Raw genomic sequence first — 27,815 nt, 5'->3', positions numbered from 1 at the left:
GAATTAGGGTTTACATGGAAAACACATTAAATAGCCTTTATTTAATTCTGCTTAACGTCTGGAGGTCGGGAAGCGTTCTGATTGGACAGGGGGTACATGTGTTTACGTATTTACGTCTACCGGAAGAAAACAAACTCCATTCTCAGTGTGTGAAGTGAACAGAGCTGCAGCCGCGAGCCGCTCCGCTGCTCCTAAACTTAACAACAACTTAGAAGCAGAAAGTTTCTCCTCTTAACTGCCAGGATGGCCTTCCCTGGGTGTGTGAGCCCGGCCACTGCCGCTACTGCTACGGCGGGGAAGGCGAAGCTCACTGATCGCCTCCCCCGCCTGGCCGCCCCCAGCGGCGGCGGCGGCCGGGCTCATACACCCTCATTGCCAGGATCGCCTTCCCCGGGTGTGTGAGCCACCGGCGGCCGGGCACCGGGGTCTGTGAAGCGGGTTCATGAAGCCTGGTTGTCCCGACATGATTCACTCACAACACTGCGGCTGTAACGTTATGTTGTGTGTCTTGTAGCCGAAAAGTAGGCTACAACACACACAACATGACGTTACAGCCGCAGTGTTGTGAGTGAATCATGTCGGGACAACCAGGCTTCATGAACCCGCTTCACAGACCCCGGTGCTCGGCCGCCACTAGAGCAGCAGCGGCCGCGGCGGCCAAGCACCGGGGCTATTTCTTAACTTTTTTTTTTTTACCCCATTTTTCTTGAAATGTTTTTGGAGAAATTGTAGCACTTTTTTCAAGAAATTTCTGTCCAAAAACTCACTGCATTGGCCCTAATTTGAACAAACATTGACTAAAAAAGTAACGTCCATCAGTCTCAGAACAAATATTTGTGTAGGCTATTTCTGGTGTTTGCTTAAAAATTATGTCCATTGGGGGTCCATGGTCTAATTTATTTCCATTTAGGAGACCTTGATGTAAAAAAAAAAAAAAAAAGTTTGAGAACCACTGAGCTAATCAACTAATCAATAGACTAGATGAAGCGACCATTGTGTGTGTTATCAATCGAGACACGGACACTTTTATATCTGGGGGGTCGCTCTTTTTATAACTTTATATGTAAAATACCATTTCCTGTAGCTACTTTTTTTTTTTTTTCCAAGACTCAACATGTAGTCATACAACATCAGAATATCATTGCAGAGCAGCTGATGTAAAACAAACACAACAACATGAAAAGATAAATCATTTTATGTGTCAGGTTCGTTCGGTTACACTTTCAAAATAAAAGTTTTTTATTTTCGCAAACTACAATGAAAGGATCTGTTTATTTGTTTGTTTTTTCATGGTTTTACAGTGACTGTGTTGTTGAACAAGACATTATGAATAAAGACAGAAAATTGAACGCAAGAACTGTCAGTTTTAGTTTTTTTAATTTACACGTGAAACGGAAATGGTGTCACTGTTTATTATTATTCTGTTCGTGAAGGAACCTTTCTCTTCCTCGTTCACAGACGTGTAAAAACATAACTTTACATTATTTTAACCACCGTTTTGCATTTTTTGTATTTTAATACCTGAAACATTTTCATACATTATATTTTTAAGGCATGTGTGCAGTCGTGTGGCATAATTTTATTTATAAGACTTACACTCCCCGCTGTCCTGTCTGTGGGGGGGGGAGATATTTTGGTGACGGACCTCTGGCTCTGCACCGACACATGTGAGCGACCATGGCTTCACCCGGCGGCGGCACCGGGGAATCGAACCTGATCGGTGTGTGCGACGGGGAGCTGGACACGAAGAGATACCGCTCCTCTTTCCTCACCAACAAAGTGGGGGGAGGGGGCAGCCAGACTGGTTACCGGGGCTCACACCGCCCACCTGTGTCCGCGGCAGGTCTTCAGGTATAGGGACGTCACGATTACCTGTTTTCACAATTAATCATGGTATTGATTAAAAATTCCTAAATACCGTTACTTTCCAACAAAGATTATGTCTGAACCATATCGGCAGATGCGCCAAAATAAAAGTAAATGCACAGACAGGGCCGTTGTATTGGGGAGAAAGGTGATGATAATTCTAGGGGCCCAGCGCCCAGTAGGGCCCCCAAAAACCCCAGTAGTCTAATCTTTGTATGACTGAATTATTCTGCCTAAGACCCTGACTAATACTCATAGTAATGGCGCATTACCATCAAAACAAAGTAGGCTAAATAAAAAATGATAATACATACGCAGTCTAAGAAAAGAGTGGAAAAGTCAGGGGCCCACTTTAGTATTCTTTCAGGGGGCCCAGAATTCCTAGCAACGGCCCTGTGCACAGAAACTGGTCCATTTACTTCACGTTAGACTGAATTGGTAGGAATTTAAATGTTAGGACACTGTGGACCACAAGACCTTAGTGGCTCGGTTACACCACCTAGTGGGTATTCATGGTGCTGCTCTGGAGTGGCTAGAATCATATCTGGCTGACAGAAGCATGAGTGTCAGCCTTGGGAATGTGTAGTCCAGCTCTGCTCCACTGTTGGATGTTGTATTTCTCTGTGTTTATTGCCCTTGGGCTCCATCCTGAGAAAGCATGGCGTCTCTTTTCATTGTTACGCAGACGACAGTCAGATGTATGTGGCACTGAGGAAAACAATGATTTCTCCCTCACACCTCCCTCTGACATGAGGAGGAGGAGGAGGAGGAGGAGGAGGAGGAGGAGGAGGAGGAGGAGGAGGAGGAGGAGGAGGAAGAGAGAGGAGGAGGAGGAGGAGGAGGAGGAAGAGAAGGAGAGAGGAGGAGGAAGAGGAGGAGGAAGAGGAGGAGTAGGAGCAGGAGGAGCAGGAGGAAGTGGAGGAGCAGGAGGAGGAGGAGGAAGAAGAGGAGGAGGAGGAGGAGGAAGAGGAGGAGCAGAAAGAGGAGGAAGAGGAAGAGAGAGTAGGAGGAAGAGGAGGTTCACAGTCAAAGTGTTTAGCTGAAACACGCTACGGCGCATGCTCCGGCTGCGACGACACCGCTCGTACGTTTGTCTACCTCAAGTAATCTTTCGGCGTTTTGTTGGGTTGTTATACGTTTTTCTTTTTATGTGTCAAAGCTGTCACTATGTGGGTGAAAGTACACAATGCGACCGTGATCGTACTATACATCCTATGGATTATCACAAGGAATAGCTGAGCGTTACTCCCAGAGTCCTGGGACAATCATGGACTCACCTACACCAGGGAAGCTCTGCTTCAAATCCGCTCTTCTCTGCCCTGCGGGATTAAGCCATCCAGCGTCCTGCCGGCAGAAATTCGACCAAGGAAGAGAGGACAGCGAGGGGGGGTCCGGACTAGGCTGAGAAAGCGGCCGTTTAAACCCCCTCTCCCCTTGATCATCATGTCCAATGTTCGTTCTCTCCGGAACAAAATGGATGTACTCCATGCCAAATGCCGAGTGGAGAGAACCTACGAGGAAGCCTCTGTCATAGCCCTGACAGAGACATGGTTGGACGAGGCGACACCAGACGCTGAGGTGGACCTGGAAACCTTCACCATCATCAGGGCTGACCGCACGAAGAAATCTGGTAAAGGGAGAGGTGGAGGGGTCTGCATGTATGTCAATGACAGGTGGTGTAAGAACATCAAGACACACAGCAAGATCTGCACTCCTGACGTGGAGATGTTGACCCTGTCCTTGCGTCCCTTTCATCTGGCTCGGGAATTCCCCACTGTTGTCATCAGCTGTGTGTACATTCCACCTAGCGCTAATGCTAATAAAGCAGCTGAGATAGTTGCTAGTACCACTAGCGACATGCAGGGGAAGTACCCGAGCGCTCCGGTGTTCATAACTGGTGATTTTAACAGCTGCAGACTGGACAAAGTCTTGCCCTCATTCCACCAGTACGTGGACTTACCGACGAGAAGGAATAACATACTGGACTTGTGTTATGGGAATATCCCGGACGCATACATCTCCCGTTGCCAGGCACCGCTTGGCTACAGTGATCACAACGTCATCATCCTGCTTCCTGTTTACAGGACCGAACTGAAGAGGCTCAAGCCCAAGACATACAGCGCCCCCCAATGGTCGGAGGACAGCATCACACAGCTGCAGGGCTCCTTGGCCTGCACAGATTGGGACGTCTTTTCTGGTGGGAGCCTGGATGAAAGGCTCTCTGTCATCACGGACTACATTCAATTCTGCATTTCCACAACAATTCCAGTAAAGGTCTTCAAGAAATATCCAAATTCAAAACCCTGGATTACACCACATATCAAGCACCGGTTTAAGGAAAAGCAGAAGGCATTTCAACAACAGGACTGGGTTTCAGTTAAACTCATAACACGACAGATAAAGAATGAAATCTACAAAGCAAAACTCAGATACAAAGAAAAACTGGAACTAGAATTCAGCTCCATGAACACCCGGCAAGCTTTCCAGAAGGTGAGAACACTCACGGGCCTGGACCCACAACCCAAGTCAGCTGCAATAAATGACCCTACAACATTTGCTGAGTCATTGAACACTTTTTATTCCCGTTTCGACACCATGGACTGTTCAGAGGAGTGTGAAGCGCTGCTGGAGACCCTCCCCCTCTCGGAGCCAGTGCATCAAGCTCCTTTTAGGGTGGAGGATGTACGTCGGCAGCTGGGCCGATGTAAACCTGGCAAGGCCCCAGGGCCAGACGGTATCCAGGGGCGGGTGCTGAAGGAGTGTGCCACGGAGCTCGCCCCCATCATGCACTCCCTCTTCTCGGAGTCCTACAGGACGGCCACAGTACCTACCCTGTGGAAAACATCCATCATCATCCCAGTGCCCAAGAAACCCCGCCCCTCAGAGCCCAACCACTACCGTCCAGTTGCACTAACCTCAATTCCGATGAAATGCCTGGAGAAACTGGTTCTTGACATCATCCTCCCATCTGTTGAACAACACTTGGATCCATACCAGTTTGCATACAAAGTGAGGAGGGGAACAGAGGATGCTGTGGCATGCCTCCTTCATTCACTCCGCCAACACCTTGAAACCCCCGGTAATTTCGCCAGACTTCTCTTCATCGACTTCAGCTCCGCCTTCAACACCGTCCAGCGCCACCTGATGATCAGGAAACTCCATCACCTGAACATCCCATCACTCCTCATCCACTGGGTTCACAGTTTTCTCAGCAACAGACCACAATCCACCAGAGTGGGCAGCGTGACATCATCATACGCCATCACCAACACCGGTTCCCCACAGGGCTGTGTGCTGAGCCCGTTCCTGTTTACCCTCTACACTAATGACTGCATCAGCCCCTCACCCACAAACACGTATCTCAAATACTCAGATGACACTGTCGTAGTTGGACTTTTAGACACTTCACTCACAGAATACCAGAACTCCATTTCTCACCTCACACAGTGGTGCTCTGACAACCATCTGCACCTCAATGTGTCCAAAACCAAAGAACTGGTCATCACCTCCCCCAGCACAAGCAAGTCAACCCCCTTCCCCACCCACAACCCCATCAGCATCAACGGAGAAGCCGTAGAGGTGGTAGATACTTTCAGATACCTGGGACTCATTATAGACAATAAACTCACCTTTGAATCACACATCCACGACATCCATAAACGCAGCCACAAAGACTCTCTGCCATCAGGAAACAGAGAGCTCTCTCAGTGGCCCCCCACCTCCTACTGTTACTGTACAAGAGCATAATTCAGCCCATCCTCCTCTACTGCTCCTCCTGTTTCTTCAACATGTTGTCATCCCCCAACACAAAAAGACTGACACAAATCACTCACAGAGCTGCCAAAATCATTGGCCTCCCCACCCCCATCCTCTCTGACCTCAACACCATAGCCATAACACGCAGAGCACTCACCATCACCCAGGACCCCAGTCACCCCCTAAACCCGTACTTTGTGCTGCTTCCATCTGGCCGCCGGTACAGGTCCCTGACCTGGAAGAGGGTCAAGTTCAGCCGAAGCTTCGTCCCCTCTGCTATAACAGAACTAAATAGATTGCGTCGCTAAATGTGTGTTCCTGTTTAATGTGTATGGGTGGGTAATGTAATGTATGTATTTATGTATCTTGAGGTTGTGTGTGGCGTACGGGGGTGAAAACAAGTTTCCTTGCAAAGGACAAATAAAGCTGAATCTGAATCTGATGAACACAAAGCCTGGCTATGTTGAGCCTTCTTCATAGTACAGGCCTCTGCTCTGCTGCCTTACCAATATATTAAATCTTTTTTTTATTTTATTTTTATTTTTTATTTAGCACAAACATACGTATCATTTAAAACAGCATGGACAATCATCATGACTGGGATGTGCAAGGGGGAGGCATGAAACCCAAAAGGGCTTATATGAGCAGGCTCCCCCGCTGCTCAACAGAGCGATATAAACATTCATTTATACCCACTGCAATACAGCTGTATAACTCCTCAATCTGATTAATTAATTCAGTCACCAAAAGCATCCTGGACCCAGCACTTCTTTAACTTCTTAACTTTTTAACCTTCTACACGCATCTCTTATTCATATATTTATTTCTTTTTTATTCTGTGTTTTAATACACTATGTGTTTTTATGTCTTCATGTATTTTTACTCAGTGTTTGTGATCTGTGTTGTTGTCTGTATTGTCTTGCTGCTGCTCTGTGACATTTTAAATTTCCCCTCGGGGATTAAATAAAGTATTTCTAATTTCTAATAAAAACCTCACCCACATAATACAAATCAATTATTCTTTGATATAACAGGCTACAGAGTTCTTACTTGTGTTTCGGTGGATTCAAAAATGCTGTGATGTCTGGCCTCTCTTCTTTTTTCCGCCATGGTTGGCTGACTACAACAGACACACACAAAAAACACAGTGCAGGTTATTTATTTTGTTCTTTCATTCATTATCTTCTAGCTGACTCTCATTCAAAATGTTACTGTAACTTAGCTAGCTAGCTAGCAAAGCTAAAACGTCAGCGAACCGTTTTAACAACACAGTGAGCTGTAATTCAACGCTCCAGTAAATGAAGCCATTAAAAGCCACGAGCAGAAAACTTATTTTTGAAAGTTCATCTCATACCGAGCTTGTTACTGTGACAGCAGCCTATGAGCAGACAGCCGGACCCACCCACCTGAGGAGCTGAAAGAGGACGGTGTTTGTTGCTGCTCCCGCCTCGGCAGGAGCAGCGGGGGGAGTGAAAACACGGGGTGGAGTTTCATTTATAAAGACTCTGAATACGTGAGTCCAGTGGAATGGATCTGGAGCAAGGATACGGAGGGAGGAGCGAAAACACGGAGTGGAGTTTCATTTATAAAGACTCTGAATAGGCGAGTCCAGTGGAATGGATCTGGAGCGAAGATACGGAGGGAGGAGCGAAAACACGGGGTGGAGTTTCATATAGAGACTGTGTGAGTACGAGTTAAGTGGAATGGATCGTGGATACCGAGGGAGGAGGGAAAACACGGGGTGGAGTTTCATTTATATGGACTCTGAATAGGCGAGTCCAGTGGAATGGATCTAGACTAGCGAGGATATGGAGGAGTTTCATTAATCAGGATGTTCCTCAGTGGAATGGATTTAACTGACGGCGCTGGAAGTACACAGAATCACACAGGGCCGGTTTTAGCTATGGGCAATGTGGGCGACCGCCCAGGGCGCAATCTTTGTGAGGGCGCACAAGCGCTCTCCAAAAAAAAAAAAAAGACAAAACAAAACTCGCCGTCAAGTTAGTGGAGTGGTCGCTGGGGCGCCCTTATGTCACGTCAACTTGCTGCTGAGAGTCATAGGTCTGCTATATACTGGGTCTACTACAGGTTCTGTGTGTGTCAGGAGAGGGGAGGGGGGCGGGGGGATCAACTCGCGACTGCTGAGGTCTCACGTCGGATGCTCCGCCGGCCCAGAGGGCTCTCATGCGGGGAAAGAAAGGAGGGTTAAGCGCTAAACTCCTCGCCCTGAAGTTGGCTTCATTTTGGTAATGTTGCTATGGGATGCCCAGCAATATTTCTCTTCTTCCTCTTCAATGTCTGGTCTCTGGTAAACAACATGAATGAACTGCGACAGGATCATGTGTTAAAAAGGATCCTGGACTGTCATGATGTTTCTAATGAGCGGTTTAACAGCAACGTCACGCTGTTTCCAAAACCACACCGACTTCCGCAGAGAAGTGAGTTTAAGCACATTTTTAGTTTAGCCCACAGATGGAACAGTGGTTCATGTCATTACTTTATATTCAAAATATCATCATGTTGCTGGCCCTACACTCACAAACAAAAACTATTTTAAATTGTTTATTTTTTAGAGGTTCAGAGGCTGTAGTCAAGCTGCTCAGTTTTAATATAGCCAAAGCCTATAATTTTATGTGATTGGCTATTTTAAAAAATCATTTAAATATGGCTGGATGATCAATAACAAATTAAACTGTGGTTTGACAACACATAATTGATGATTTAATTTAAAGGAACCACGGTAGCCTATAAGATCATGTGTAAGATCAAATTCAGTGTTAAAGGCACTCAGGCAGGTGATTTTGAAATACGCTAAAAGTAATCCAGAAAGTAGGCTACTATTAGTATTACTTTACTTGAATAATCGAAATGCATTACAGATTACAGATTTGGGACATGTCATCAGTAATCTGTAGGGGAATACATTTTAAAGAACCCCCCCCCCCCCCCCCCCCCCAACACTGATTATAATATATTCGTGTGTTTATTCGTTGGTGGGGTTAGGTTCGTTCATGGGGGGGGGGGGGCACCAAGGGATGGTTTCGCCCAGGGCGTAAAACTAGCCAGGACCGCCTCTGGAATCACAGATGGTGAGTGAGTGGGTTCAATATTATTTATCTCAAAATGTGTCAAATATAATCACATACACACAAATGCATATCATGTAGATGTCTGCCAATCAGAAGAGACGCTCAGAGCCTCCTTCTCTCTTCTGATTGGCTCTATGTGCTATATATTAAAACAACACACTGTCAAATTCTCCTTAAAGTCCGCCCACTGACCATTGACCCAAAGACTCAGTGTGTGAACTAGTTTAGTGAAGTATCCCGGGGCGACGCAGCACACTGCAGTGATTGGCTCTTCATCCAGCTGATGGATGGATGTGGGTTTAGAGGCTGACAGCAGACTGATACTGAGTACTGCAGTGGTAGTTGGTCATTAGTTTGTTTCCATCCTGCTTCAATCTGACTGTGCACAAAGCCAGTTCACCCAGTGTTTGTACTGGACCTTTACTGAAGCTCTAATGAAGCTCTGAATGGGATCAGGTCCCTGCAGCAGGATCCCAGACCTGATGGAGAGACTGGAACCAGAACTAAACTAACAACAGGAGGCTGAGATGTTTTTGTTCTGTTGCAGAAAGATTAAACACTTAATGGACACACTTTTAGATGAAGTTTAATATATTGATGAAGTCGTTTAATTTCAACACAGACAGAAACAGAATCAGTACCAGTCTCAGTGAAATGCATCCAGGACGAACTCAGTCAGAATAAACTCTTCTCTGAATGTGTATCTGTGCAGCTCTGGAGAAGAGTTTTCTCACTTTTTTACTCCCTTCAAGCAGCGGCAGTTCTTTCTCTTTGAACCTCGCTGCCCACCGTCCGTCAGCTTGAAGTCACGACTCTCAGACTCAAGAGGAGGTCCAACAAACTGCCTAAGACAACACGACTGAAGTCTGCAGCTGGACTCTAATCTCCCTGAGTAACGCAGATCAAGGAGTCCACGGTTCTCCACCTGCACCGGAGCTCTGAAGTTGGGTCTGATGAAGCCTGAAGATCTGGACTCTCTGGTCAGTGGAGCTCCTCCTCCCAGCATCACAAGTAGCTGAGCAGCATGGGGAAGTAGGAACCTGTAGTTTTCCATGGTCTCACACGCCGTCTTTGATAGTTCTCTCTCTGATAGAACAGGAAACAAAGATTTGATGTGAGTTGTAATCACTTGGTGACCTCCAATATTTAAAAGGTGACGTTTCTATAAGGAGTTAATCATGATTCTCCTTGTATCCTCCTGGTTTCTGTGTGGACTTACATTTAGTTGTGGTTGTGTTTTCCATATATGGTCGTGTTGCCAGACCGGGGCGAGTTAACTCATTGAGTGCCAACCACGTAATTTCTCGTTTTTCGTTCCCATGCGTTGAGTGCCAAAAACGTAAATTTACGTTTTTTGCTTTTTTTTTAAATTATGAAAATAGACACTTTAATACACATTATATGTAAATTTGGGGACTCTACGACGAGGAGAACTGAAATAGATGACGATCAAAGTCACATGACAGCTCATGATCTGGAAGTTTTTATCATAACTCGGCTTCTGCAAACGGAGTTCTGCATGCAGATGCAGCGCAGCCGCTCCGCAGCTGCTCTGCTCTCACCCGCGCTGCAGCTCCAGCTGCTCGAGCTGCTCGGAGCTGAACCAGGAAGCTCTCAGCCGACAGTCCACCCGGTCTTCAGCTGGAGCAACACCGTGTCCTCCCCAAAGTCCTCCCGCGGTAAAATCTGATGGTCTCTGGGCCAAAGCAGACCGGCATCACCGACCCGTACCACAGAAGGACCGCGACCACCGGCGGGACCGGTGTTCCCGAGCCGCGGTGGCCGACTGACCCTCACGTTCCGCGGGGAGAAGCTGTGACACGGCACGGTGCGTCTGTGTTATTGTTGTTTAGTGGCGCCCCCCCCGCCCCCGATGGTGGTTTTGTGAATAGAACAACAATTGTTGTATATATTTATCTTATACGAGCCCTTTGATCCAGAAATGCGAGTGTGAGAAGAGCGACAGACACAAACAGCGCACCTTTCATAAAAGACGCTCTATCTCCTTTTCTAGAAAAAAAGGAGGGATTTTGGTGAAACCCAGCCATGTTTAGCTTGACTTTTCTCAGGAACGGAGGCACGTAGAAACAAACGGTTTGTGGCCACTTGAAGCATTAAGTTAAACCTTTCAATTGAGCTACAGTATGTGTTGGTGGCAATAATATAGAATACACTGTGGCTCTACAGAAATCGTCAAAAATGGTCTAAATTGCCGGTACACTTGACTAAAACTTTGGAAAGGAGCGCGGCACTCAATGAGTTAAGTTACGAGTTAGACACAAATTAGTTGATGACAACATGTGTGATGAATAAGACAGAGAACAGACTGAGCTGTAACTTGTAGTGGAGTGTCTTTAAATCTCTCAGCAGCTCTTCTACCACAGCTGGATCTCAGATCACTGTTTATTCATGGTGTCAGAGTTCACCTGTCCATACAGGTGTAATACCAGGAGTTACCCAGCAGGTGGCGCCACTCTACTGTAGAAAGAGACTTCCTCATTATAATTTATTGTTCAGTTTAATGTCCATGAGATGAACTTTAAACTGAACAATAAATGATTGTAACTGCAGAGCAGAGGGAGGAGGTAAAGGTAAAGGTATTCAGACGCCATTTGAAGTGAACGGAGCAGAAGGAGAGAAACTGAAGTCTGAGACGAGTGAGTGTCAACACAACATTATTATTATTATTGTTATTATGTTTGTTGTTGTTGTTGTTGTTGTTGTGTCAGAGTGTGAGAGTCAGTTTGTCTGTGTGGACTGTGGAGGGAAGAAGAGTCAGACGTAGTCCGTACATACGTAAGCACATTGTCTCTGATTCACCTCGACACAACTTCTTCAAACTCAGAACAAACATCAAAGGTCAAAGGTCACGGTGACTGGATAAACATGGATTTAATGTCAAAGTCATAGATATATACATGTAGATGCCGCATTCAGGCTTGTCAGGCGCGTCAACATGGCCGCCATCTTGGTCAGGGGTTTCTGACCATAGACATAATAAGTCTGACAAGCAGCCAGACCCGGTCAGACCCTTGTAGAACAAATGTCAGTCTATGTATGTATAGTTGGAATACAGGTAAAAAGAGAAGTCACATCGTCCACATCCAAAACTCTATAGACTTTGTGGGTAAAGTCTGGGACATAAAAATGGAACCAGATGACACTATGATATCCTACGATGTGACTTCTCTTTTTACCTGTATTCCAACTATGGAGGCTTCGGCCACAGTAAGAGAACGACTCACACAAGACAACTCCCTGCAAAACCGAACAAAACTCAAACCCGAACATATTTGCCAGCTTCTGGATTTGTGCCTGAATACCACATACTTCCAGTTCAACGGCAAATTTTACAGACAAAAACACGGCTGTGCCATGGGTTCACCAGTATCCCCTATTGTGGCAAATCTATACATGGAGGAGGTAGAGAACAAGGCTTTGAACTCCTTTGAAGGAACAACACCGAGCCACTGGTTCAGGTATGTGGACGACACATGGGTTAAAATCAAAACCAAAGAGGTGCAAGCTTTTACCGAACACATTAACTCAGTGGACAAAAACATCAAGTTCACCATAGAGGATGTCAAGGACAATAGTCTGCCTTTCTTAGATTGTGACGTACATATGAAAAAGGACAGGAGCCTCCACATTGGGGTATACAGAAAACCCACACATACAGACCAATATCTACTTTTCGACTCTCACCACCCTCTGGAACATAAGCTTGGTGTTATCAGAACCTTGCAACACAGAGCTGATAACGTGCCCACCAGCTCACAGGCCCAAGGGGCAGAACACAAGCACCTGAGAGGCGCCCTCACAACTTGTGGTTACCCTAGCTGGACCTTTGTGAAAACTGCAGCTGCTTCTAGAAAGAAAACCAGCAAAGTGGTTGAGAAAGAAAGACAAAACAAGAGAAACAACATACATATGTGTCTGGAGTATCAGAAAAACCTCAGAAGGATCTTTAACAAACACCGTATCCCTGTGTATTTCAAACCCAGCAACACACTCAGACAGAGACTGGTACATCCCAAGGACAAAACACCACACACCCACAAAAGCAATCTGGTGTATGCAGTCCAATGCAACGAGGAATGCAAAGACCTCTACATTGGAGAAACAAATCAACCACTGCATAAACGCATGGCCCAACACAGGAGAGCTAACTCCTCAGGTCTGGACTCTGCAGTCCATTTACATCTCAAGGAGAAAGCCCACTCCTTTGAGGACAGCAATGTCACAATCCTAGACAGAGAGGACAGATGGTTTGAAAGAGGAGTTAAAGAAGCCATCTATGTAAAAGTAGAGAAACCATCCCTCAACAGGGGAGGAGGTCTCAGACACCACCTATCTCCAATTTACAATGCTGCCCTTTCATCCCTTCCCAGGAGATTCAACAATCTAGCCTCAAAGAACAACTACTGTTCACAAGTGGCAAGTGACTCCAACGACTGTCGTTATAACACAATAGGGCACTAACGAACACCAGATAGTTGGACAGAGTGATAAAAACAAGCAGCAAGATTTTGGTAGTCCAACAGTGTACACTTACAGATCTGTTCAATAGGCAGATATTTAGGAAGGCTAATGTCATTCTTTCTGATAGCTCCCATCCCTTACACTCTGAATCCCCCCTTTTTAATTTTGTGTCTTGTATCTGTGTTCTTTTTACTTGCTGCAACAATAATTGCCTTACGGGGACACAAATAAAAACCTTGAACCTTGAACCTTATTTATAGAGCACCTTATAGACAACCTAGGTTGACCAAGGTGCTTTACATAAAATAAATAACAATAAAATACAATGGGACATTTCAAAAGACCATTTTGGCAATGACACATACATTCAGCAAACCAAACAACTTCGTCTCACACAGGTCTGAAAGCCTGGGAGAAAAAATGGGTTTTGAGAGAGAATTTAAAAATCTCTGACGACCCGATATGCTGTGGTAAACTGTTCCACAGCTTAGGTGCAACCACTGCCAACGCTCCATCGCCTCTAGTTTACAGCCTGCTTTGAGGCAAATCCAGATTAATTTCATTTTCAGACCTCAGATCTCTGATTGGTCTGTGAACATGTATGAGTTCTGCTAAGTACACAGGGGCAATACCGTCCAAACCGGACAGGAAGCCAGTGCAGAGAGGCCAGAACTGGGGTTATGTGCTCCTGTTTCTTTGTGTCTGTCAAAAGACGAGCAGCAGCGTTCTGTACAAGCTGCAGGCATCGCCAAGAGCGCTGGTCTAAACCTAAAGACAATGAATTACAAATCTGTATCTTGGGCGGCAACATCAGAGGCTTCTACGTGTTTATCTATGGTCAAAGTACTATGAGTGGTGGAGGTCAACGACTGGATCAAACAAGGAAGCGATCATAGTTTGTCCTCTTTGGATTTAGGTGTGTCTTGATTCTGTGTGTGTGTGTGTGTTTCTGGTTTCCCTCTCAGACTGACTAAAGTCCTGAAGATGAGTGTCAATGTGGAGGAACAGGAGGACAGACCAAAGTCTCTGGAGAGTGACCGGTCCAAAGAACAGGGCATTTACTTCAAACCTGGACCTGGACCTGGACCTTCAGAGTCACGGTAAGAAACCAGATACAGACCCGTGTGCAGGATTGGGAGAGTTACTTTACCTGGGTCAGTGGTGTGGGCGGGGCTGCATGAGCAGGGGGCGTGGTCAAAGGCGCAGGCGGGAGGTGATTTACATATTTCATAAATATTTAGCTTTACAATTTGCAAACATTTAACATTTACATTTATATTTAACATTTAGATTTAGATTCAGATTTGGATTTTTCATTTATATTCATATTTAGTATTTTATGTTGTATGTGCTAAAAATGTACTTAAAAATATACAAACATTTTTTAAACATGGTTTGAAGTTAAATATGAAAAAATGTTGTTTCAGCATGTGTAGGTGGAAAACTGTAACATTTTATGATCAAACACATCTGCTCAACAAGAACAAGAACAGATTTGATGATAAAAATGTAATCCTGACAAGAAGTAATCCCCATTTTATCAAATATACCAGCAATCTGATAACATGTTTTTCTGTAATGTAACAGATTAGTTTCCTCTTTTTTTTTAATGCCATTACATGTAATCCATTACTCCCCAAGCCTGCCTGTGTGTGTGTCCTCATATGTGTGTCAGTGTCAGTGTGTGATCCTGTGTAGAGCTGATGTGAGACAGATGTTCAGCAGCTGGACACTGGACATGTTACAGTGTTACATGTTACAGTGCCACCTATGGTCACAAAGTGGAATTACAACAACATGAACTGTATGGGAGTCTAACTTAAAATGTAACTGAAATAAATGAAAATGAAGAGAAAGAAGAAAAAAAATAAATAAGGGGGGGTGCTTGTGTAATACATATACTAATGAGAGGCTCTTTATTTCCCGACCTCTACAGACACAGTTAATGACTGACTGACTCTACACTGTTGTCTATGATGCTGCTGTGTTGCTTCCATCCTTCACTACAGTGTGTGGTGCTGGACGCTGACGTCACTGGAGACTTCCCACAATGCATCTGTGATCAGAGAACTGATCAGTGATCAATGTGATGTGAATAAAAACATGTTTGTGTTTGCAGAGGTCAGAACCACAGACCGAGAGCAGAGTCTCCAGGATCCATCTGTCTGAGTGACCGGTCCAATGAACCACCACCAATCTTCAGTTCCGGACCTTCAGAGTCAAAGTAAGAGATCTGATAAAAACCTGGACTTGAGTGTGTGTGTGTGTGTGTGTGTGTGTGTGTGTGTGTGTGTGTGTGTGTGTGTGTGTGTGTGTGTGTGTGTGTGCGTGTGCGTATGTGTGTGTGTGTGTGTGTGTGTGTTCTTGTACTTACTACCTTGTGAGGACCGTCAAGAGTTTTTAACCAACAGTGTGGACAGTTTTGGGAAGTGTGGATATTTTGGCCGACCCTCACTTTTACCAAGAGCTGTTTGAGGATTAAGACTTTAGGTTATAATTAGGTTTAAAGTAAGTTAAGAGTGATGTTTAAGGTTAGAGTAAGGGGCTACGGAGTACATACTGTCAATAAGTGTCCTCACAACAATAGCATTACAAGCATGTGTGTGTGACATTGCTGAACAGGAAATGACTTCCTGGTTTGTGTGTGTCCACTGATCAGTGATCAATGTGATGTGAATAAAAACATGTTTGTGTTTGCAGAGGTCAGAACCACAGACTGAGAGCAGAGTCTCCAGGATCCATCTGTCTGAGTGACCAGTCCAATGAACCACCATCAAACTTCAGTTCTGGACCTGGACCTTCGGAATCAAAGTAATGGCACTTTTCCACTACACATTACAGCTGAGTTCCTCTAGTTCCTTCTCAGCAGGGGCGGGGTCATCGCGAGGCCGCATTGTCTCTCTCTCTCTTTTTTCAATCCGCTCATCAGCTCCAAACTCACTCGTCTGCACCTCGTTAACAGACCACAGCGTGATTTACACGCAGAATCATCTGACTCAAGTGAAGGAATAACAACAGTCTCGATACAGATCAGCGGTCGCTGTTGCTGCTCTGTCACTCTTCCAGTGACGACGCTCTGCCCAATCAGTGGAAGGCAGTCGGCTGACGTCAAGTTATAGTATCGCTTTGGCTGCTTGGAACCAGGGCCAAGGAGGTGCTAAAAATAGTACCTGGTACCAGGTACTAGGGCTAGTGGAAAAGCAAAAAAAGCGGGCCATGCCGCTAGTGGAAAAGCGCCATAAGAGACCTGATAAAAACCTGAACCTGAGTGTGTGTGTGTGTGTCCACTGATCAGTAATCAATGTGATGTGAATAAAAACGTGTTTGTGTTTGCAGAAGTCAGAACCAGAGACCGAGAGCAGAGTCTCCAGGATCCATTTGTCTGAGTGACCGGTCCAATGAACCACCACCAAACTTCAGTCCTGAACCTGGACCTGGACATGGACCTGGAACTTCAGAGTCATGGTAAAAGACGGTTTCTACTGTAAACTGAGCTGAAGATGATTCAGTCATTAGACTCATGTGAAGGAAACAGAGAGAAACCAGGAACCAGATCCATCAGACTCTGAAGGTTCACAACAAACCTCAGAGACAGAAACATGCACACACACTCTGTCCATCAGACTGATGAAGCACAGCGTCCTCATGTTCCTGTGTCATCAGCCTCAGTCAGTGTGAACGTTGCTGCACCAACACTTTAATGATCCACACGTCTGAGCCTTTAAACTGAAGTCACAGTAGAGATTAAAGCAGCTGATACACACAGACCTTTATTTTGAAAAGTCAGGAACCAGACAGGAGTGATCAGTGTTTCCTGTTTCCTGTCTGAGCTTCTCCACAACATGTAGTGAAGCTCAGGTGGAGCTGCTGAAGCTTCTGTTGTCAGCTTCAGTCTCCTCACACTGGATCAGAGCTCCAACACAGGTTCATTAGAGCCAGACAGCAGCGTCTGGATGAGGAGCTCATTAGTTAAAGAGCTGATAGGACTCAGTCCAGAACCAACATCAAACACATGATCAGTGTCTGGAAGAGGAAAACACCACCAACAGCTTCTCAATCATTTCACACATTTGGAGTAAAAAGCAGATGAGACTACGCAGAACTGAAGAGACTCAAACTAACAGGGAGTTTGTTTTAGAGTCCAGATTTAAGGTCAACACTGCAAAAACTCAAAATATTACCAAGAACACTTGTCTTATTTCTAGTCAAAATGTAATTTCTAGTCAAAACAAATCAAATTATACTTAAAATAAGACTCATTAAACATGAAAAAGTAGCTTGTTTTTAAGACACTTTTTACTTTTTCAAGCATATTTTCAATTGAAATACTGTAAGTAGAAAAATCTGATAGTGGAGCAAGTTTTTCTTTCTTATTACACTAAAAACCCGCTTTCACTGGCAGATTGTTCTACTTATTTCACGTGAAAATTTGTTTGAAACAAATAACAGGGAGTTTGTTTTAGAGTCCAGATTTAAGGTCAACAGATAAACAGAGACAGAAACCAGACCAGTTCAGGACCAGGTCTTCATTCAGCTTGTCTCTCTACACTCGTCTTCCTCTACTTTCTCTCTCTCTGCTCCTCTGATTCCTGAAGCCCCACCCCCTTGAGGTGCTTAACCAATCAGAGCTCAGATGTGGAGCTGTGACATATTGTTGATCCAGAAATGTCTTGACAGGAGGAAGAGGAGTGGTGTCTCTGTGGACCAGCAGCTGTCCTGCTGTGGTCTCTGTCAGGACGTCCTGAAGGATCCAGTCTCCACCAGCTGTGGACACAAGTTCTGCAGACAATGCTTCACCTCAGACTGGGACCAGTCTGGTTCTTCAGGACCCCCCTCCTGTCCCCAGTGTGGAAAAAGACCCAGATCCAGAGGTGAGCTGCAGACAGCCAATCAGAGCAGCTGTGGACAAAGTGAGATTGAACATCTGTCTGCTGATGTGGTCATTTGTGAAACCAGGACCTGTTGTTTTCTCCAGAGTCATTGTTCCATCACACAGCACTGACATTTAAGATGATGATTCAAACCTTCTCTTTGCTGTCTGTAGTTTTTCTGTAGATGATGAAAATAATCTGATCAGATTGTCAGACTCTCTGTCTTCAGTCTGACTCTGTCTCTTCTCTCAGCAGATCGTGGTCTGCAGGAGGTTTTAGATCAACACAAGATCAGTCTGAGGAGCAGATGTGAACGAGTGACTGAAGGAACTGAGGCAACAGGAAGTGGAGCAGGAAGTGAAACCCTCCTCAACAGGATCTACACTGAGCTCTACATCACAGAGGGACAGAGTGAAGAGGTTAATACCCAACATGAGGTGAGACAGCTGGAGACAACGTCCAAGAAGAAGACCCTCCATGACACTCCAATCAAGTGCAACGACATCTTTAAAGACTTACCTGTCCAACAGAGAGAGGACGTCTCTACGGTCTCACCTGTCCAACAGAGAGAGGACGTCTCTACCGTCTCACCTGTCCAACAGAGACCCATCAGAGTGGTTCTGACCAACGGCGTCGCTGGCGTTGGAAAAACCTTCTCGGTGCAGAAGTTCACTCTGGACTGGGCCGAGGGCTTGGAGAACCAAGATGTCAGTCTGCTGGTTCTGCTTTCGTTCAGGGAGCTGAACCTGATCAGAGATCAGCTGTTGAGTCTTCTCAGGCTGCTCCATGTTTTCCATCCAACATTACAGAAGGTCACAGCAGAGCAGCTGGCTGTCTGTAAACTTCTCTTCATCTTTGACGGCCTGGATGAAAGCCGACTGTCACTGGACTTCAACAACAGGGAGGTTGTGTCTGATGTCACACAGACGTCATCAGTCAATGTGCTGCTGACAAACCTCATCCAGGGGAATCTGCTTCCCTCGGCTCTGGTCTGGATCACCTCCAGACCTGCAGCAGCCAATCAGATCCCTCCTACATGTGTCGACAGGGTAACAGAGGTCCGAGGCTTCACTGACGCCCAGATAGAGGAGTACTTCAGGAGGAGGTCCAGTGATGAAGATCTGTCCAGAAGAATCATCTCACACATCAAGACGTCCAGGACCCTCCACATCATGTGTCAAGTCCCAGTCTTCTGCTGGATCAGTGCTACAGTTCTGGAGCACATGTTGACCACAGACCAGAGAGGAGAGCTGCCCAAGACCACGACTGACCTGTTCTCACACTTCCTGCTGGTCCAGACAAAGAGGAAGAAGAACAAGTATGGTGAAGGACATAAGACGAGTCCACAGGAGCTGACGGAGGCCGACAGGGAAGTTCTTCTGAAGCTGGGGAGGCTGGCGTTTGAACAGCTGGAGGAAGGAAACATCATGTTCTACCAAGAAGACCTGGAGCAGTGTGGTCTGGATGTCACAGAGGCCTTGGTGAACTCAGGACTCTGTACTGAGATCTTCAAAAGAGAGAGTGTGATCTTCCAGAAAACAGTCTACTGCTTTGTTCATCTGAGTGTTCAGGAGTTTCTGGCTGCAGTCTACATGTTCCACTGTTTCACCAACAGGAACACACAAGTCCTCAAGAAGTTCCTGGTAGAACAAGTCAAGGAACATAACAGTGACTTGTCTTCAGATTCAGAAGAAGAAGAAGAAGAAGAAGAAGAAGGAGTAGAAGAAGCAGAAGAAGAAGAAGAAGAAGAAGGTGGACAATTTTCTGATAATGGTAGAGATTTAACTCTGGATGACTTCCTGCAGAGAGTCTTGCAGAAATCCCTGAACAGTAGAAATGGTCACCTGGACCTGTTTGTTCGCTTCCTTCATGGCCTCTCTCTGGAGTCCAACCAGAGGCTGTTAGGAGGTCTGCTGGGTCAGACAGACAACAGTCCAGGAACCATCCAGAGAACCATCTACAACCTGAAGAAGATGAGGACTGATAAAATCTCTCCTGTCAGAAGCATCAACATCTTCCACTGTCTGACGGAGATGAAGGACCAGTCAGTTCATCAGGAGATCCAACAGTTCCTCAAGTCAGAGAACAGATCAGAGGAGAAACTCTCTGAGATCCAGTGTTCAGCTCTGGGCTACATGCTGCTGATGTCAGAGCAGGTTCTGGACGAGTGTGACCTGGACAAGTACAAGACATCAGTGGAGGGACGACGGAGACTGATCCCAGCTGTGAGGAACTGCAGGAAGGCTCGGTGAGTCCAGACATAATCAATATAATTATTGATCTGTAATTTAGATCAGTAGTTCACATAAGCAGAGTTGTTTTTCCTCATTATTTTTAGTTTGAGTCAGGGATAATATAGAGTTAGCAGGCTTTGCTTCAGGGTCCCGTCCGTCCTGTGAGAGTGATGAGGATCATCACGACCTGTCATCAGATGCTGTGTTTTTACTGCAGCTTTCATCTGATTTGATTCTGACACATTTGATATTTTCTCTCTTCACAGACTTGTTGGTTGTCAACTCTCAGAGAGTCTCTGTGAAGTCGTGGCCTCAGCTCTGAAGTCCAACCCCTCCCACCTGACACAACTGGACCTGAGTAGAAACTGGGACCTGAGTGATTCATCAGTGAAGGTTGTGTGTGCTGGACTGGAGAGTCCAAACTGTAGACTGGAGACTCTGAGGTGAGTTCACTGACTGGACCTGTTGGACTTTTGTCTGTGTTCAGTTCAAATGTGTGAAGTTCAGTTTGAAGCAGCGACTGATTGTGACTCCATGTTACTGCAGCTGGTAGAAGGTGAAGGGTCAGAGGTCACTCAGAGGTCAGTGTGGTGGTGATGATGATGATGATGATGATGATGATGATGATGATGATGATGATGATGATGATGATGATGATGATGATGATGATGATGATGATGATGATGAAGAAGAGTTGTAGTCAGTGTTTAGTCCAACAGGTATTGATCAGATATTGATTGTATATTGACAGGCTGATCTGAGGTCAGCAGCAGCTGATGAATCTGTGCTGACATGTGGATGATGTGTGTAGAAGGCCACATGATGATGATCCACAACAACACAAGGACAAAGTCCCTCTACTCATTTACACACTGATCATCGATCCGGACACATCTGATCAATCATCAATCATTTCATCTTCTTCTTTTACTCTTTATTCAGATTGGAGCACTGCAGTTTGTCAGAGATCAGCTGTTCTTCTCTGGGTTCAGCTCTGAAGTCCAACCCCTCCCACCTGAGACACCTGGACCTGACCAACAACGAGCTGCAGGATTCAGGAGTGATGGGCCTGAGTGGTTTTCTGGAGAGTCCAGACTGTAGACTGGAGACTCTGAGGTCAGACTCTGTTTTATTTCTGTGCTCAGATGAATGTGATGCGAAAGTTGTGTTGATACTGAGCTGCAGACATGAGGCTGATATTCTACTGATCCACACTGAGGCTGTAGGACAGGGTAGGCAGGCGCTCACAGACCAAGACCAGGGCTGTGGGGGGTCGGCACCTCAGGCAGCTCATCACACAACAACCTCACAACAAACACATTTATGCACAATGGTTCACACAGATCCAAGTTTTAAACATGTGCAACACCTTTTCCCCACAATCCATGCCGTCTTGACATCAGCTGTTATTAACACACAACTCAAATCAATAACAGGATCACATCACACAACAAACCTTTAACACAATCCACACTCAAACCTGAGCAACTAGGATGTTAACTGTACACAACAAGCTGTTATTACAAGGTTTACAACAGAGAAGACACACAACCTGGGCTGTGTGTGTGTGTGTGTGTGTGTGTGTGTGTGTGTGTGTGTGTGTGTGTGTGTGTGTGTGTGTGTGTGTGTGTGTGTGTGTGTGTGTGTGTGTGTGTGTGTGAGTGTGTATGTGTGTGTGTGTGTGTGTGTGTGTGTGTGTGTGTGTGTGTGTGTGTGTGTGTGTGTGTGTGTGTGTGTGTGTGTGTGTGTGTGTGTGTGTGTGTGTGTGTGTGTGTGTGTGTGTGCACTCCTGCACTCTAGCACTTTTGCACTTTGTCTCTCAGAAACTCTTTTGGTCCCCCTACCCATGGTGTTGTAAATATGTCAATGTTTTGTCTCGTTACAGTTGTTTCGTTATGTCCTTGTTGTCTGCATTGCTATGTTGTTTATAATACTATGTTTTTCTGTCACTGTACTGTTTTTATGTTTTGGGACTCCGGATGGAAATTAGCACTGCTGCTATAATCCGGCACATTTACATGTTTTTTATATGTTCATTAATGTGCACTGTCCCACCCAAATAAACAAATAAAGTCAAGTAAAGTAAGTGTCAGAGAGAGAGTAGGTTAAAACTTGCTAACTGTCTCCCATCAGATAAAAGCTGCTGTTGTTCTTCAGATGAAAGCTCATTAAGGTGTTCACCTCTCCAGTGGAGCATCACTGCAGTTGAATTAGCTGCTAAACTGCTGGACGCTAAAAAGCCAGGGGACACGTCTGTGTGTTGACCATTCACCAAGGCAACGTGAACAGAAGTGCAGCTCAGACATGGTGCAGTTAAGTTAAGAGGCAGCGTAGCATTGTGCCTTTTCACCTCCATGTGAACTCTCTGTGGGAACTTACTGCACGTGTGCAAACAGCCACATACACACCGTACTGACAGAAGAGGCAGAGCAGCTCTGGGCCTTTGCTCTGTAATACTACACATGGCTGAGTGGTTTGTGCAGCTGCTGCCTGGACAGAAGCTAGCTCTGTTTACTGGCTTTTATTAGACCATGAAAATCACCACATTCTGACACATTGAACTTGTAGTAAAGTTATCTGAAAGTCAAAAAGAATCCAACTTTAGATGAAGTGAATAAATCAAAGCCCTGACTGCACCTCACTGGTTTTTAGTCCAGTCTCTGTTTCTCTTCATGTTTCACCTCCAATACAGAAACACATGTGATGTATCAGACAATAACTGATCTATAATCAATAGCTGCTGGCTCCACCTCTTTACTGAGGCTCTGTGATGTTTATAGTGAAACATTCAAAGCCAACATCCCATAATAAGCTGGTTTCAGGTTTTTCTGTCTTTGAGCTTCATGCAACATGTGTTTCTACACGTTAGTTGTCATGGTAACAGAGTTCAGCCTCACATGTTGTCTTGAGCATGGTCAGTAAATCTCTGATCAATGTGGCTGCACAACATGAGTTTGTCTGGATGGAGCCACAGGTGGAGCTGACAGGTGAAGAGGCGGAGTCACTGCGTCTGTGTTGAAGCAGCAGCAGCTTCTCATGAATATTAATGAGCTGTTTTCTCTCTATGTGACTGTTTAACCTGCTTCCTGTTGCTTCACCTGTTGGACTTTGATTTTCTAAACTTGTTATTTCTGAAGCTTCTTCAGCTCTGAACAGATGATGAGAAACTGAACGCTGTCAACAAGGAGCTTTGTCCTCAACTCACTGCTTTTATTCTTAATTCAGATTGGAGTGGTGCAGTTTGTCAGAGATCAGCTGTTCTTCTCTGGTCTCAGCTCTGAAGTCCAACCCCTCCCACCTGAGACACCTGGACCTGAGTTGGAACTACCTGCAGGATTCAGCAGTGAAGGATCTGAGTGGTTTTCTGGAGAGTCCAGACTGTAGACTGGAGACTCTGAGGTCAGTTCACTGACTGTTACTGTTGTAGATTTTAGATCTTTGATCCACAACTGAACCTGATTGATCTTCACTCAGAACTTGAATATCATTGTTACTTGATTGAAACTGTCCGTACGTTTACATGGACAGTTTCAATCGGTTTCAGAAAGGTTTGGGAGACCAAACCGATTGAAAATACTTAAAGCAGAAGGAAGTGATATATTTGTGTTAATATAAGTCTTAAATAGTTATATCTTCCGACAGCAATCACTTACATAGAGTGTTTGGTCTGAAACACGGGTCTGTCAGTCACTCTGCTCTGCTCTGAGCCGAGGAGAAAACATTTATCGTATCCTACAGTTTTTATCCAATGAGGAGAGAGAACGGCATGCAGGGCTGTGTGTGCAGCCAAGGGACGCCGTGAATGTGGCGACGTAGGGACGAGGACTGTTATGGTGCGTTCAAGGAAACTCGTATTTTTCCGACCGTGAAGTGGTACCAGTTCGATCTGGTACGAGTTCACCGGTCGGAAGTTACGAGTGGCCGTTATAGTGACTTTCACCGGTAAAACAGGTCGGAAAAACACAAGTGGGTTGCCTGGAACGCTACAAAGTCGTAAGTTGTGACTTGAAGCTGTAATTTACGATTTCAAAAGCCTGCCTGGAACGCAGCATTAGCGAAAACGACCGGACTACTTACTTCTGCTTTAATGTAACTCAAACCGTTTCAATTACCCCAAACCGGTTGAAATTCCAACCAGATTGAAGGGGGTGGTTTAAACCTTTTCTAAAGAGATCTGTCTGTCATGTATACACTTGAAACGGGTTGATCCCTGGCTGCGTTCGTTCAGGACTTGACGTACGTACGCACGCACGCTTGAGCACGTAAGAGCCGTGCCTGCCCGGCTGTCACTCAAGTGAAAATGTCCGTGTAATATGGGAAAATGTCGAGCAAGAAATTTCATAACGGACTGGCGGGTCATACGGAAGTTCTGTTTCCACTTGGTGTCCGAAAATTCATGCAGAGAGAGGAAGAGGAGGAGGAGGACGAGGAGGAAGCGATGCGCCGCCGGTGTTGTGCCGAAAAGAGACTGCCTGCCCGGGCAGTCGTTTTTCTGCAGGTAGTCTCTTTTCGGCACAACACCGGCGGCGCATCGCTTCCTTCTCGTCCTCCTCCTCCTCTTCCTCTCTCTGCATGAATTTTCGGACACCAAGTGGAGAGACGCTCTCTCTTCTTTTCCTGCTAAAACTAGGAACATGTCACGCTGCTGTTTAATACAGAGAAATATAAACAGCAAAGACTGCGCTCAACAAACGATGTATTTCGGCACAGCTGTAGCACTTCCATAATCAATACTGTTGTAACCATAGTAACGCAATCACTCACGGCTGCGGGCACATTCGAAGCGTTTGTTTCGTCGGCGCATGTAAACACCCAACCAGTTTACTTTGTAACCCATGTATACGCTCAAGCTGAAATCTTCAAACAGATTGATTTAAACCAAACCTTTCTGAAACTGATTGAAACTGTCCATGTAAACGTACCCACTGACTTTGATGTCATGAATGAAGGACTAGGGCCCGACCGATATGGATTTTTTGGGGCCGATGCCGATTACGATTATTAGGGGGAAAAAAACCCGATAACCGATTAATCGGCCGATTATTATTTTTTTTTAAATTAAGTTTTAAAATTGTATTACTATAATAATATATCTATATATATTATATAATATATAAATTAGGGCTGCCTGGTCGACCAAAAAATCATTAGCCGACTAAAATTTCATTGGTCGATTGGTTGCATGAAAAAAAAAAAACATTTGAAGCCCTGTCTTGTCAAAATGAAGTCAAAATCAATATGGGCTTTTATTTTGAAGGGCCAAATACAGGAAGTCATGACACGTGATACTTTTTTGTTGTTGTTTTTTTTACACGGCACGGCGTCTCTCTCTCCCTCTCTCTCTCTCTTTTCAATTAAAAGCGATCAGCGGTTGCTGCCGTGCCCGGCACCGTGTCAAAGCGCTCAGTCTCACAGCAGTGTCACGGAGCAGAGACGTGATAGTCCCCGCTGCAGTCAGAGTCCCGCAATGCTCCACACCACGGACCCCCCGCCGCACCCGTCACACAGCCTCAGCTCAGTCACTCCCTCCCTCATCTACTGTGTTTATTGGTGATAAATGAGCATACTGCCGTGCCGGTATATAACGGTAAAACCCGACCCTGACCGGCTTGTTGAATCTCGGACCCAACACGGCCGGAGACGAGCATTAATTAATTAATTCACAACCCGACCGCGGTAAAAAAAAAAAAAAAAAAGGGAAACAGAAAAGCCAGTGGCAACACTGGTTTTGAGACAGATCAGTCACTCTGCTGTGTGCTGTGACTGAGGTGGTAGTGGATGGAGTTTGTCATGAGGTCGGCGCTGGTGCAGGGGAATCTTTTCAAAGTAAAACCAAGTTTTATTTTATTCCTGAAAATATCGGCGACAATCGCCGAGTTTTGGCCGATTACCGATTAGTTTCAAACGTGCTATAATCGGCCGATTTAATCGGCTCGCCGATAAATCGGTCGGGCCCTATGAAGGACGTTTGAAATAGTTCTTGTCTCATGTTTCCACTTGTTCTTCTCTCACACTGACAATGACGCTTCACTTTCAACTCAACTCAACTCAAAATGTATTTATGTAGCGTGTAGTGTGTGTGTGATCTTCATTTCATCTTCTTCTTTTATTCTTTATTCAGATTGTCGGGCTGCAGTTTGTCAGACATCAGCTGTTCTTCTCTGGTCTCAGCTCTGAAGTCCAACCCCTCCCACCTGAGACTCCTGGACCTGAAAGGAGGAACCAACAACCTGAGCTCTTCATCTCTGCAGCAGCTTCGTGATCTTGTGAAGAATCCAGACTTTCGACTGGAGACTCTGAAGTGTTAGTCTGACCTGTGGCTGTTTCCACAGCTGATGAGACTGTGGGAGTGAAATAAAGTGTAAAGTGCAGCAGGTGAACCTGTCAGGATGTGACATCACACATGACATCATCTATGACATCACAGACTCAGAAAACGCTGCAGCAGCTTCAATGTGTCAATCATCAGTGATCCAGTCACAGGTAAAGGTGTTGAGTCAAACAGGAACAATGAGCTTCACCTGTCACTCAAGTACAGGAAGTACTTTTACTCCACTAACTCCAAACTAAATACTTTTACTGTGATACTGTCATTATAGAAACGTTTACTCTGCTCCTATATTATAGTATTCACTGTGATACCTTGTAAGAAGTACTTTTACTCTGATACTGTATCTACAGAAACTACTCTTATTGTTGTGCTGTAAATACATCAAGTATTTTTACTGTGTTACTGTTAGTAGCCTACTGCCACATCCACTTGTCGTGCACAACAAAACACAGCAAAAGACCAAAATACAATTTCTTCCTTTCGCCCTCAGTCTAATTAAACTGTTTAGTATTATTGATGAGTATGATTTACAAAAGAAACCCTAGCCTTTATTTTATAACTTAACACACATATGTACATCATTTCCTGTACGTTTTTTTTTTCTTTTTTTTTCAATATTTGCTCTTTCCAGACTCAACATGTAGTTATAACACATCAGAATATCATTGCAGAGCAGCTAAAACAAGAACAGCAACAACAACATGAAAAGATAAATATTATTTAGGTGTCAGGCTCAGTTACATTTCAAAATGAAAGTGTTTATTTTCGCAAATTACAATAAAAGGATGTTTTTTTCATGGTTTTACAGTGAATGTGTTGTCGAACAAGAGATTATGAATAAACGCAAGAACTGTCAGGTTTCGTTTTTTAATCACACGTGAAAAACTATGGAGTGATATTTGTAATTTTGTTGCTATCAATGTTGATGGTGATTTTATTTTGTTTTGGAGGAATGTACTACTGTTTGGGCTCCCTGACCTGAAAAAAAAACAAGGAAAAAGCCAACATAACTTTTATTATCAACCTTATCATTTTAATGGCAAAATTTAATATTCACAAATGTAAGTTCATTAAAAAAAAAAAGAAAACCGTCTTTTACCGGTGAGCTCAAGCAATACATAACCTCCATCACATCTACAGTCTGAAGATCAGGACAGAGAACTGAACCTGGACCAGGACCAGAGTG

General features: G+C 45.0%; 2 protein-coding genes across 2 annotated transcripts in view; both read left to right on the top strand.

Moving 5' to 3' along the window:
- The window catches only part of LOC310987540 (NACHT, LRR and PYD domains-containing protein 12-like), a 427,459-nt gene that overhangs the window by 224,925 nt on the left and 174,719 nt on the right, over positions 1-27,815 (top strand). The gene's annotated exons all lie outside the window — the stretch shown is intronic.
- Positions 5,655-26,606, top strand: LOC310987244 (protein NLRC3-like; the record flags this gene model as incomplete). The annotated part of the gene is made up of 10 exons (XM_083973433.1): positions 5,655-5,842; positions 16,530-16,658; positions 17,871-18,094; positions 18,317-18,600; positions 18,634-19,407; positions 19,456-20,312; positions 20,565-20,741; positions 21,241-21,414; positions 23,524-23,697; positions 26,498-26,606. The coding sequence occupies 10 exons, from the start codon at positions 5,655-5,657 to the stop codon at positions 26,604-26,606; spliced, it is 3,090 nt and encodes a 1,029-aa protein (XP_083829559.1).

The sequence above is a fragment of the Trachurus trachurus genome (genome assembly GCF_905171665.1).
Source record: "Trachurus trachurus genome assembly, chromosome: 6".
NCBI classification, from domain to species: domain Eukaryota; kingdom Metazoa; phylum Chordata; class Actinopteri; order Carangiformes; family Carangidae; genus Trachurus; species Trachurus trachurus.
Note: the sequence above shows the minus strand (reverse complement) of the source record. Positions and strands in the feature narration are given on the sequence as shown.